The 13,746-nt window shown below is 42.5% G+C and overlaps 1 protein-coding gene across 4 annotated transcripts in view; it reads right to left on the reverse strand.

The window, feature by feature from the left end:
• Window positions 1-4,326: 4,326 nt before the first annotated feature.
• Window positions 4,327-13,746, reverse strand: part of ADCY5 (adenylate cyclase 5) — a 207,951-nt gene continuing 198,531 nt past the window's right edge. For all 4 annotated transcript variants that reach the window (XM_027679003.1, XM_027679004.1, XM_027679005.1 and 1 more), the window contains 6 exons: window positions 12,092-12,118; window positions 11,133-11,265; window positions 9,824-10,087; window positions 9,274-9,478; window positions 8,365-8,489; window positions 4,327-6,900 (listed from right to left, as the gene is read on the reverse strand). In XM_027679003.1, coding sequence (XP_027534804.1) covers window positions 6,772-6,900; window positions 8,365-8,489; window positions 9,274-9,478; window positions 9,824-10,087; window positions 11,133-11,265; window positions 12,092-12,118 — 883 coding nt within the window. In that variant the 3' untranslated portion in view covers window positions 4,327-6,771. The remainder of the gene's footprint in view (window positions 6,901-8,364; window positions 8,490-9,273; window positions 9,479-9,823; window positions 10,088-11,132; window positions 11,266-12,091; window positions 12,119-13,746) is intronic.

The raw sequence follows: 13,746 nt of genomic DNA on the forward strand, positions 1-13,746 counted from the left end.
CTCTGAGGCACCTTTCCTTCCTGCTATTCCTAAAGATACATTTTTAAGTAATGAAAACTTCCTTCGTCATAGCATCTGGAGCCATTATTCCATTCCAGTTATTATGGTGGTGTTAAATTAATTGCTGATTAGCAGGTACAGTGAACAAATGCAACTGTCAGTGTAACAGAAGACAGTTGGGGTTTTGTTTGCTTGTTTTTATGGCACTGATGAAAATTTGATTTCACAATGAAAAGTTAATGAGCATGACTGTTCTTCATTACCTGATATTACTAGGTGCTAAAAACATAGCTTTTTAGCATGTTTTAGTTTGACTGCAATATTAGAACTTGCTGACATTTTGTGTGAGATGAGAACCAAGATACAGCAGACCAAGTTGGAGGTGAAAATTTGCTGAAAATTCCCAGGATTTCCCATTTGATTTTACAAACTCAGCATTCAGAGAAACAGTAGAAGCTTCCCTGCTCATTTTACCAGATACTTGAGTTACAAGACTTATGAAGATGAACTTGTGAAAGATGACAACTCTCTTGAACAACATGCTTTATTTTAGTTTGAATTGCAGAAGGCCATTGGTAGTCATTCAGTTTTTCTGTGGGATTTAGTAGAAGCAGAGCTCATTTCTTGCTGTATTTATAAAGGAAATGCTTCTCTTTGAGGTTGGAATGGGTTCATCCAACACCCACAATAACATATTTTTCTTTGAATAAGGTGTCAGTGTTTATATTTACTTTCAGGAAGGAATGACCAAAAGACTGATGTCCCCAAGGTATATAGAATGCTGATTGAGGTTTGATTACCTCAAGTCTTGAGCTTCTAGGATTTAATCACATTTTTCCTTCTGTATTTTTCTGGGGTTTTTAATTGTGTTTTGCTTTCTTGTATTCAATGTCTGGACCAATAGCTGGGGATAAAAACTTGTCTCATTTGGGAATTGTCAGATTTTGCTAGTAAATAACTTTTCAGGCCCTGGAAAGTCTGTAGGCTCCTTCTCCTTTCGCAGTTTCATGTAAAACACACACGTGTTTATGAGGTATATAAGAAAATACCGAGAGAGAGAGAAGGGGAGACTGAGGTGCAGAAAAGAATGCAGCATTCCACGAGGGAATATATGGATGTGTTGCTTAGATTGATTTTTAGCTATATCAAAGCTAGCAAACTAGATGATGATGGAAACTGGTTTCCTTTGCAGACTGTGATTACTTAACAGTCACCGAGGACTATTTAACATATTGATACTCTTCTTATCATTAGGACTGAGGAGCATCTGTTTAGGGATATTACTTTTCAGCCTCCTGCCTTTCATTTCCCATTTTCACTGCAACTACTATGGTATGATTATTTTTTGCTTTCTTGGTTTGTTTTGGAAAAAGAAGCCCACTGATATTTTCAAACACTAAGCACATGCTATTTTAAATCAGCTTTTTGTCAGAATAAATAGCATTCTAGATAGATGTTACAGCTTGCAGAAGTCCATGCTTTCTGAATGGTGTTAATATACAGGGATGTATTGCAGGAGGGGTTTTCCCTGATGTGGGGTAATTGATGAGAAGAGTGTGGCAGTAGGAGATCTGCATCAGTGGCAGTTTCATCCCTGTGTTGACAGGAGTCCAGATGATCTCTCAAGAGGAGTCTGAGGAACCTTTGACCATCTAGCTGCATGTGTACTTCCAGTCACTGACTTCCAGTCACTTCCACAGCTGGTCAGATATTCCAGGTACTATTTATTTTGGTAAGGCCTAATGATCTCACAGTTTCTGGACCAGCTTCTTTTACTTAACAAAATTGTGGTTCATCAGTTTTATTGATCAAAATGTTTGCTAATGAATGTTATGGAGCACTTACTGGTAGAGCCCTGTTTGCTCTCCTGACTGTATAGAGCTATACAGAAGTTGTTCAGAGCATTTACAGAATATTTGTTCTCCTGGATAACGTTTCTTACTTTCTTCCTCAGAGGCAAAGCCTCCTGAGACAGGTAGGTGACAACTACACGTTCAGAAGGTTTAAGGAACATGTAGTGGGGGCAGCACAGGCCCTGTATCACCTGGCACTGGTATGGGCTTCAAAGCTACCAGCTCAGCTGGGCTTCCAGCTCAGCTTGCACTGGGAACATGTGAGACCACTGTAGGATTGTCCCACTAACCTGTACAATGAGCACACCAGAGTTGTCAAGCACTGGGCAACACTCCAAAGGAGACCGTGCTGTGTGTCTTATGCTGGAGCTGCTGTGGAAATGCCATGAGAGAGAGGGCGGAGGAGCAGCAACAGGTATGGAAGGGCCTTGTTTGCACAGTTGACTGTTGTGCTGCCAGGGTGGTGATGGGGGGTTGGATGATGACACCCACACCCTGGGCTGACTGTTTTTTGCTTATCTATAAGTTGGCATTTGATAGTTTGTGAATAATCAATTACTTTGGAAGGAATGGCCTGTAGGTTGTGATGTGCTCTCCCTTTCTCTGGGGTGGAAGGGGTTTTATGTCTCTTGGCCTGATCTTGCACTGCCTGGTTGAGTCTCCACAAGTCTGTTTCCAGTAGATGGCAATAGTTATTTGCATCTGAAATTCTGTGTTGAAAGAAAAGGTCTCAGCTGCTTACAGGGAAGTTCCCTCTCTAGCTGGTCTCCTGTGGAGCTTTTTATTGAAATGCCTGTGCTGTGCTGCAGCAGCAGCACCTCTGAGCGCGTCAGTGCTGGACTCACCACTGCTGCAGCTCCCACCTGGCACCCACTGCCTGCTTTCCCAGCGGGAGCTACGGGGACAGGGCTGGCACCAACAGCACGGCCGTCTCACCAGCACTGCACCCAAGGGCCAGGGCAGAGCAGGACAGGGGGGACTGAGAAGTGCTCAGAGACAGAAATTAAAAAATATAACCCTGCTTTTTACAGAAAACTGTCTGGCTGCCAGATGGCAGGAAAATGCTGCTGCTGCTGCCCCTCATCCTGCCTGAAATTCAATTTTCTTCTCCCTCCCCCACTCCCCAAGGCCTTCTTGCCCCTTCAATTGAAAAGCCTTGGACAGAGTGGGTCAAGAGCATAGAAATTGTTTTTCGGCTTAAATCAGCTGAGCTGCCCTTTCCCAGCAGCATCCCAATCTCTGTCTCCAGGCCATGCCCCAAACTTCAGTCTAGAAGTGATGGTGCTGTGAGGAGCAGCTGGGAAACAACAGAAGGGAAATATTTGGACATAGTTTTGGCCAGATGATGCTGTCCACGTTTGTGTTAACGCACTAACAGCAAGGCAGGGGATCTTTGCGGAGTTGGGCACACATGTAAGAAATTTGTTGCATCCTAAATGTGTCATTTTTTTTTTATGTGCAGGCAGATACAGCTCTGTGCTGGGGAGAAGTGGCTAAACACCTTAAAATTCATCAAAACGCTTTTTGGATGGGAAAAAGATGCATTAGGGGAAAACTTTTCATCCAGTTGATGTGTACACTAATTGAAATGAGTGGGCACAGCACTGAGGGCTCCTGCCTTCCCTTCCCTGGGGAATACCCTTCTCCAGATAGTTAAAAAACCGTACTTACATCAGATAATGTCCTAAACGGCTGTTTGTGTGATTATGTAGGAAAGTACAGAAAGTATTAAATAGTTCTTCACCAGCTTTCTTAAAGGCTGATACCTTAAGTACTTCATGGCTTTTTGTTACTGCAGCTGTGTTCTCAGTACACTCATAAAATCCCTCCTAAACAGTAACAGATTGTAAGTAATTTGGTTCTTAGTTGCCTGTGTAATGTCTTCTCAAGGAAAAAAAGTCAGCTGAAAGCTGCAGGGTTTTGTTTCTCAGTTACACTTCAGGCTTCTGTTAATTGGTACAGTTACTTGTAGCATTTTCTTTTACCTGTAAAGGTTGAAAATGTTGCATTGGCAGGCAGTGCTGACTCCTCCCAGTTGTCTTTGAGAGGACTAGCACCAAGGGGCCTACCTGGGGAATTCTTTGGCAGAGGTGATGTACTTTTAAAAACTTTTTTAAAATACAAGCTGGTTTGGTTTTTTTTTTTAATGGGGCACACACACACAGATTTAAGCTATTCAGTTATACCAGCATATTTAACCACAGTGCCACAGCAAGGCTTTGTCAGCTCTCCTGAGACTAACATTCCAAGGCAAGTGGGTGCACAAGAAGGACCCAAGGGATGTTTGCTGGTGCAGCCTAGCCCTTGGGAGTCTGTAACTGGGCAATGCAAAGTTCCAGGGTGGTCCAAAGGGCCCCCCATCACTGTGAGACAAGAACTGGGTGTTTCTATTTGCAGATCCAGTATCTCCGAGACAACTGATGTCTGATCTCCTCACTAGCCAGATGCAGCTAAAATAAAACAGAGACACTTAACCAGTGAAACAGTGTTTAATATAGTTAAATTACTTAAATAGATTTCAATTTCCATGGGAAATCATAACTGTATCCATTTTTGCAAGATCCAGAGTAAAGAGTGTGTGAATACCCCTTGAAATGATCATGACACACTGTCAACAATCACAGCTAGAGATACTGGGGACTTGAAATTTCATTGACAACACAACTTCATAAGATGAATCAAAAGTTAAGAAGACTGCAGACTTTTGGAAAGCAGAAAGCAAACCTAAAACTGAGTGTATGGCATGAAGGTAATGAAACTCAGTGAGGGGGCAAGAGGGATGGAAGGTGGAGGAGGGGGAGAAAGGCATAACAGTGTGATGCAACTTAAGTATTTTGCAAACCAGGAAAGATGTGAAGGAGCAAAAGTATAGTACAAGGGCAGACTTGGCAGTTTTACAGAAGTCAATATACTATACTTTTCAGAGATGTTTCCTAGTGGAAGGGAGAAGGAAAGGGGCGATGCCATTTAAGCTCATGTTTAAATGGCTTAATGCTCAGGTCATGCTCGGCAATATAGCAAATTAATTAAGACAGGCCCATGGATTTTCACTTAATCTCATTGTCAAGTAGGAAAAAATAAACCACCACCACCATAGTGCAATCATTAAGCTGTTAGTACTATAATAATTCTGCCCTGAGAAGAGTGAAAAAGAACTTTATTAAATGTCAAAAGATTGGAGTAATTTTTAGTGCTAGCCAAATTCAATATCAAAACTTTACCCTCATAGAATATAAAAAATATAGCTTTTTTAAATTATTTTCTTTTTTTAATAAAATATCAAGGGATTTTTCTTTAATAGTTAGAAAAGGTACATAAATGATAACAGTGAACTATTCATAAACCCCCCCACTAGTGATAAAGATGCCCAGCACAGTATCAATGGCACTGTATTTTAAGGTCACCCACCTCATATACACCCTTGCCATCATAATCTTTTTTGAAGATCACCTAATTACTGAAAATGGAAAATCTGTGACAGTTTTAAGTAAGTGCTTACTACAAGAAAGTCAACTCGATGCTGCAGCACATAGTTCCTTGTAGTGTCAAATGGCAGTTACAATATCAGACAACTCGCAGATCAGCAGGATTCTGTTAAGACCATCTATGAAAAACAATTTTTTTAAAATAAAAGTTCAAATGAGCTTTTTTTTTTTCCTCATAAGAGCTCCTCTTAAGAGTTAGAAGATTTGGTTAGGGCTCTTTTTGACATGTTTGATACCGTCTCAGTAGCTAAAACTCAAAGGTCCTGGTTCCACTGGGAAGCCGCCACCCTCCGCTTGAATGCTGCATGGAACAACTGTGTGACTACCGCGGGTTTTTTCCTCTTCTTTGGGGTTGTAGATTTTTCTGGATTTTCGTTTTAGAATGCATCTGATTCAGCCTGGAAACTCACCTTTTGTTTGTTGTTGGTTGATTGTATAGTGATAATCTGAAAACTGCCAAGTCTGTGTTCATAGTATTATGCAGAAAAAAATTACACAAAAGTCTACAGGTTATATACACCTCCCCCCACACCTTGGTGTGGACAGCCTGCCTTCTAATTTATATATAATTTACAAAATATAGAATTTGGTATATCTGTTAGATCTCCATGTTTTCAATATTACAAAATAAAAAATACAAAAAAACCCACAACAAATTTCAGGGGAGCTCCCCCCCACAAAATGTCTCTTGTTTACATCTAGTCTTTCCCATGTAAACTGATAGATACCAAAGAAGAGCACAGACGACTTTTTAATAAATATGGTTGTAGAGCCATCTTCCTTTGTCTTGATCTTCCCCTCGTCAGGTGTGCCAGCCCCACTCAGAAGAGCAGTCATTTAGCCATGTAGAAGAAGGGAAAAGAGGAGACCAAGGCTATAATGTCTTTTCACACTAAAACATTACCAATGCCCTTCTGAAAGGCCTTTTTGTGTGCTGCAACAGTGGGTGTCAGTTTTGAAAGCCCATTCAAAACAGCTAATAAAAGCACAGTGGAACACTTCAAATAGCTGGCAGTATGGGATGGAAACATTATGGGAGTGCAAATCCATTCCAAAGTAATGCTTTGTAGTGAATCATACATTCCTTCAACCAAGTAAATGTTGTGTTGCATCGATAAATACTTAAATAGCTTCTTACATCATCCTGTGGTAGCAGCCTTTTTAAAAAATTCTGAATTCATGTCTTATCTGTGAACTCTGTAGTACACATCTTTGGTCGACTTAGCACTCAGCCAGGAGCAACTCCAAGGTGGTTTCTTTCACTTGCCTTTCATGATGGGAGGCCAAAGAGTTTGCTGATACCAGCACTAGAGTCATGGTGTGAAGTCTCAACTGCACCACGTCTTCAGCTTCACTGCCACAAAAATGATTTTTCTCCAATTCACAATCCTGTGTAATGCAAAATCTGTCTTTGTGTGACGCTGCAGTCGGTGCTAACTAATGGGAGGCCCTTCATTTAGAAAGTAGGTGGTCATTTCTCCTTTGCCTTTGACCTTTATGACCCCTCGGTATTCCAGCTGATAGTTGTTGGCTGCTAAAACCTGATACATGTCCGTGGTTACCTGCAGAATAAACAAAAGTAAACAGATACTTGCCATGTCTTCCATACAGTCTTTTCATTTGCTTTTGGAGTAATCCATGGACAAAATTAAAGAAGGATCAGCTATTTTGTTCCTAAGTCAATCAATGTTTGCATAGCAATCCCTAACTAAAAGGTTGGCGCAAGTTGCTGAAGAAACACAACCTTTAGAACCTGAGAAACAGTAGAAGTCTCACATAGTACACAGCTGGGGGGGACTACATTTTTCAAGGAAGTCACAGGATAAAATGAAACAAATTTGTCACTTTTTTAAAAAGACACCAGTCACTTCAGTCTACTCAGATGCATTCATTATATGACTGGTGTGGTAGAAGGAAAACAAGTTAAACTTATTAAAAAGTCCTAAAAAATGTGCTAGAAGTTACACAGTGGGTGTACAGCTTAGAAGGAGTCAGGGTATTGTTTTTATGAAGAAGGTAGTGGGCAATGAGGCAGACTGATTGAATGGAATACTCTAGCCAGCATCCAAATTCTCTTTGCAGATGCCAGTCACTAACAATCCCTTGTGCTGCAGAATAACAGAAGCTTAAACACCAGATTTCCTGAGATGATATTTATTTAATCATTACAATGTATTTCCTCACCCTTTTCCAGGTGGCTTTAAGTATTTCCATTTCTGGCTTCCTATTGTTGCAACATTGCTGTGCTGATTTGCTTAAGTAGAATGAAAATTGTCCACAGACCATCTCGTAGGGAAGCTTAAAGAGTGTTGCATAAATACCAATCCAGTTAACTGACAGTCACAGAAACAGCATGGCTGCCCCTCCTGGGTTTTACATCAGTTAGTCACTCTATTTTTTATAACCCTTCAATACTTTCCCAAGGAATGACACTGTTACTGTGGACATTGGCTCAGCAAAAGCAGGACAGGGGAACTGAATCACTGGAAAGGTCACGTCTGAAGGACAAGGAGATGTGTGATTACCAGACAGTTTCCATTAGCCCTTAAACCATCCTTTTTAGTTATATATCCTCATCCTGCTGATGCCTGGACCCTTGCTGGCCTCACACCACACATGGCACTGTGAGCAGCAAAGTGAATTACAGAAATACGTACCTGAATCAAGCCCTTGGAAAATAAATCCTCCTACTGTCACAGGCAGCCAAACAGCACATGGGAGCAAGGATCAGAGCAGGACTGTGCTCACAGTGCCAATGAGGCACATGGGGAAGGACGCTCAGCTCAACACTTCCACCCAGAACTAAACTGCAAGTTTTTGACTAAAGGTTGCACCATTGCTCACGATTAAAAGACAAAACTTGCTGGTTCCACAAGCATTCCTTAGGTGGCTTTTCTTTCAGTTATGTTTAAGTAAATGTATGGCATAAAGGAATAAAATGAAACTGAAATTCCAATTCTAATTAAGTTTCAAAACATATAAGTGACACAGGGCTGACTGTGTAAGTTTTCCAGTGGATGCCTTACCTGAATCCTGTCAGGCACACCTGTACTGTCCATTCGGCTGGCTACATTCACTGTGTTGCCCCATATGTCATACTGGGGTTTGCGGGCTCCTATCACCCCAGCTACAACAGGACCAATATTGAGGCCTGGAAGGAGAGGAAAAATCCACTCAGATCCACATGAAGTGTGAGGCAAGTTATTATTCAGACAATAAAAAAACATCCCGAGGTTCATCGGTTCTAGCTGTGCTTTACCCTGAGGTAAAGCTATGGCCAAACCGTGGGGAAAGAAATGTTTAAAAGAAAGTTGGTTTCTTTGATTCATTATGCCTACCTGACTGGCAGCTCAGGTTGGATCTGCTCAACCCAGAGCTACTTTCCAGTACCAAATAACAGGATAAGGTTTATTTTCCATCTGGTTAACAAGCAAACAGCTCACCTGGAAATCAGCACACACCTGCTGCAATGCTGAGGGCCTGCAAGGCAGCAGCCCGGCCGCCTTCCAGAACAAACTACACACTTGACAACCTCACATTTTTTCTCCTTTTCTGTTGCTTTTTATTCCCTGACTTGAAAGACAGTTTAATATCCAAGAATGGCAGAGCTGGAATCATGGGGGGCGTGGGCAGGATGGACATCACAGGCAAAAATGAGCTCAACCACCACGTGAGACTGTGCTGCGGTAAGAGCCACTCTGCACCAAGGCCAGCTTCCTAACTGCTCCTAATTCTCCTGGGAGCTTCAGTAATAATGGTGCTATACCATAAAAAACCCGCTGTGATGTTGCATAGAGGTCAAAGTGGTCACCAGGCACAAGACAATTCACATCACTGTAGAGCTAAGGTAAGATCTATGGTTTTAACTCTCCTTAAAACCCCCAGCTCAGAATGACTACTACGTACAAGGAAACCTGTGAACACAGGGACATTACCTATCTTCATCTGGAAGTTGTTGAATGAATGTTCATTAATGTATTTCATTTGGTCCATTAACCTCATGGCAAAATCAGCCAGAGCTTTGATATGTGTCTTCCCTTCCTTGTCGTAAGTGGAGTCGTTGAGGCCTGACGCCGCCATGTAGGTACTGCCAATGGTCTTGATCTTCTCCAGCTGCCGAAATTGGTCCTCACTTATTATCTGTTTCACAAGAGCAAAAGAAGCAAATAAACCTGGACAAACATAGAGATGCTGGTAATGTCCTTGCCACATGCCTTGTCTTGGTACAAGAACTAAAAAGTACTGGACAGAGCCTCCCCTACTGAAGGAATGGGAAGAAACAGGGATCAGATTATTCAGAGGAGCAACACAGGAATAGAGGGGATTTTAATGTGGAAAAAAAATAAAACTAAAGACTTCTAGAGCAAGGAGATGGCAAGCATGGCACAAGGATTTGAAACACCACCTTCCTTCAGGAGCTCAGCAAAGCCCAACTAAACTCATTGATTCAGTTCACTCTGTCCACCCAGATTTTCCATGACTTACTTCATCAAAATCAGCAATGATCTCATTGAGCAGCCTCAGACACTCCACCCCTTCGTTGTTGGCTTCCAGCTCCACATAAAACTCGGAGAAGTTGCTTATGGAGGCGAACATGACAGCCACACACTCACAGGACTGGTAGTACAGTTCATCATTTCGCCGCTCCTGAGCCAAGAAATGGGCTGCCACATCCTTCGGCAAAATGTTGTGGAGGAGGCGTCTGTTATAGGCCTGCAGCTCCTCCATTTCTTCTTTCTCTTCAGTAGCCTAGTTTAGGAAGGAGAGGCAGTGCTTACTCCTTTTGTAACTGCTCTGGGGAGGGGAAAAAAGCTGAAATTGAACTTGCAGGGAGGACACAAACAGAGGAAGAGGGGAAGCTGCACAGGAGGGCAGAACCAGCGAGATGCAGAAACTTGTGTTTTGCGGTGGAAGATGGTCCATGTGCACACAAGTATGTGAAAGCAGGCACAGAATAACGCCAGAATCCAGCATTGTTGTATTTCTGGTCCCTGAACTGGGTAATCACTCAGCTCACCCCTTCTATTGCTTTACCATTTATAAATGAGGATAACAATGTTTACCTGCTTCCCAAGGAGCTTTAATTAATTGTTGCTTCCTCAATGCCTTGTACTCAAACCACAAAGACCTATAATTAGAATGATGCCCTGCCACCCAGAAGGTAAAAAATCTATACAAAACCTGCAGTCCTGTGGCTCTCCAGCCCCAGCATCACTCATGGGCACAAAAACTGAAAACATTAACAGTGAACCCAGGGACAGGAGCACAGTGTGGCATTATCCACAGTGTGTTAGTGGGGTCTAATGAAGGCTGGACATCGAGCCAGTTCCCACTGCTTAACAGGAAAGTGAATGAAAATGCAAATGTGAATCTTTCACACCCCTGAACACAGCAAACTAAAGCTCACTGAACTCTGTGAAGCAATTCAGCAGTGAATATGAGCTTCCCATATTTACAAATTGTGTTATATTACAGGTTCCTGCAGCAGTAACAGCTCAGTTGCCCAAATTCATTAATCTCGACCTTCAGATCTATAACCTTTTACTGTGGGGACCATCCAAAGTGCATTTACAAGGAAACAAAGGGTTGAAGTAAATAACTGGGATAAGAAGCACAGAGTGTGCAAAGTACCAAAGAAGAGCAGAGCATTATTAGCATGCCCAGTTATAAACCAGATCCAGATTAAATTCAAAGGCACTTTATAACACTCCTCAACTCAACAGTGAATAGCTCAGTAGTCCTATATTAATGCCAATGACTGTGTGATCCTCCAACACAGCCAACACCCACTAACCTGAAGCTTCCAGAGGAAATCAAGCCTTGCAGTGGATTCCACTTGCTGGGCATGCAAATACAGTGCCAGGACAAAGACGGTAATGATGACAGGGGTCACAATCTTCAGCGCCACTCGTGTCATCACTGGGGAGCTGCAGCCAAGGAAAGAGCAGAACTTCCCAGTTAGTGGAGGAACACAGCTTTGCCACGCTCTGCAGTTCCCACTTCAAGGCTAACCAGCCTCAAGAAAAGGCTTTTTTTCTTTCCCTTCAAAGCCCGTGTTGGTAAAGGGACAAACAGTACCTGCAAAAAGTTGGGGACTTTGGCTCATGGGTGCCGGTTTCTAAAGGAGAACTTGGAAATTGGAAATGTTATCCAACTTCTTAGAAAGGGTTATCATCAATACAAAAGCCACTTTTCGGAGAATGTCCATACGCTCTCAGTGTGGCAACACCTGACAGCTCCTCACTGTGTCTCCTGCACTGGCTTCCCCAGCCTCCCAGCTCTGGAAGTCTGGAACTGTTCTACACTTGCAGCTTCTCTAATTAGTCACTTCTGCATGGCCTTTGTTTTGTAAGTGTTTTATAAGCTGAAATGGGCACTAAGGCACATTCCTATCCCTTCTGACAAGCAGGCAAATAGAAACTGTCAAGTATGAATTACAGAGTTATACAGTGTGAAAACATTATTTTGATAAAATCTTTGACTTGTATTACAAATAAATGCTATAAGATGCTCTATAGAGAAAGCTGACATAAGTCCCACAGGAAAGAGGATGTTCTGAGAGTAGCTATACACACAACAGAGTAATACTCAGCCCACTTAGGCCATTTGCACTGTGTTGTACCAGCTCACAGCAATGCATAGTCAAATACTAGACACTGCTGGGGTGAGTTAACATGCTGATATTGCACCTTGTGAACAAAAAATACCTACCAACAAAACCCCATAAAAACATTTCATGCCAAAGTGACTCACCATGATGATGTATTATTTGCAGAGACGCTGAAAAAAAGCACAAACACAAGGTTAGGAGAGGGACTCCCTGCAGCACTCGCCCTTCTGCACATCATTGCACAGCACCTCTGCAGTGTGACACCTCTAACACTGTGTGGGGCTACAGCCCTTTTAAAGCACAGAACTACTAAAAGATGGGAGGGGGAGGAGAAAAACAGGCTGCTGAGTGAGCTACACTCAAAAATCCAGAGTGATGGTGCGACATGGTTAATGTGATTAAAATACCTAAGAAGCATTAACAGTGAAAGAATCATTTGGGATTTTAATATCAGTGTGGGATGCTTGGCAAATGCCTGTGCATCCATCACTACTTCATTAGGTCAGACTGGAAAATTTGACCTAAGGAAGAAAGCTTTGGGCTAATATCTTGTGAGGCATAGCTCCTCTCTTCTCCATTTATTGTGGCAAGGAGATGTGTTTAATTCCTTTAACTCTAGTCCTGCTCCCTTCTTCAGTAAGTTCCTCACCATCAGTGTTGTGCCCAGCTCTAGGTACCACACACAAGTGCACATTCCTATTACCATTCACTACACTGCAAAGAACTTGGGTGAAGCAGAGCTTCTGGGGAAGATGGAGGGTGTGCTTTTTGACAATGAAAAGATGGAATGGAGCTTTCTGGTAGGTAGCAGCTGTCTGAGCCCCTGATTGATTGCTTAATGCTGCTGTGTTTCTTCTCAAGTGTGGGTGGAGTATTAGGTGGCTGAGAACCACGCACAAGCACCTTTTAAAACACCATTTAAATGGAAAGAAGGAGATCAGTGGTAAAATTACTGTCATTGATGCAGTTGAAACTTTGCAGGCTACTAACATGATACATGTTTAGCTTGAGAATCTCACAGCTCTCTAGAGAGCTTCAGGCCACAGTTTTCTGGGGTTGGTGGGAACCTCACTGCAGAATCAGAGATAGAAATCATCAAAATCAAAATAGCCGAGGGGGCCTAACTGGACATAACATCAAAAAAGCATAGTGACTCTCTAACCCTGTTTGTTCCGAGACATTTTCTACAGTTCTGAGCATGTAATTTCTTCTGACATGGATTATGCACCACACTGTTGTCTTGCACACAGCCTATTGCATGGCCTCTTGGCCAGATCCAGCACTGAACATGTGTGCTTGGACATAGACCCAGTTTGAAATGCCTGGGGGCTCCCACATTAAAGGCTGGATCTAGCTGGGGCTGGAGACACTTCCCACATGCAGCATGATTCCCCGGCTCCCCTAAATCATTACCTGGACAAGGATGACTCACTGCTCCCCATTATCACTCTGTCTTATGACGGGAGCAGGGCAGATCAGACCCTTAGTACAGGGGCTGCCAGTTCACTGTGTGTGTTACGCTTGCTCTAAAATCTTCAGCAGAGATTATGAAATGCAGCAAACCCAGTATTTACAATGACATTTTGCATAACTGAAGATGCCCAGTGCAGCAATACTGGTGTTACATTGGTAGGTTGTTCCCCCATGGAACAGACATTTCCAGTAGCAGATGGCTCTTTAATTACTTGAAGGTAACAGAGAGAAGCTTGCTAAACACACTCCTGCTCAAGTTAAGGGCACATTTTCAGCAGGAAAGGCAGTTCACTCTGGGAACAGCTCCCATAGGACAGGAACATCT

The sequence above is a fragment of the Neopelma chrysocephalum genome, unplaced genomic scaffold (genome assembly GCF_003984885.1).
Source record: "Neopelma chrysocephalum unplaced genomic scaffold, ASM398488v2 Primary Assembly neopelma1_44, whole genome shotgun sequence".
NCBI lineage: Eukaryota > Metazoa > Chordata > Aves > Passeriformes > Pipridae > Neopelma > Neopelma chrysocephalum.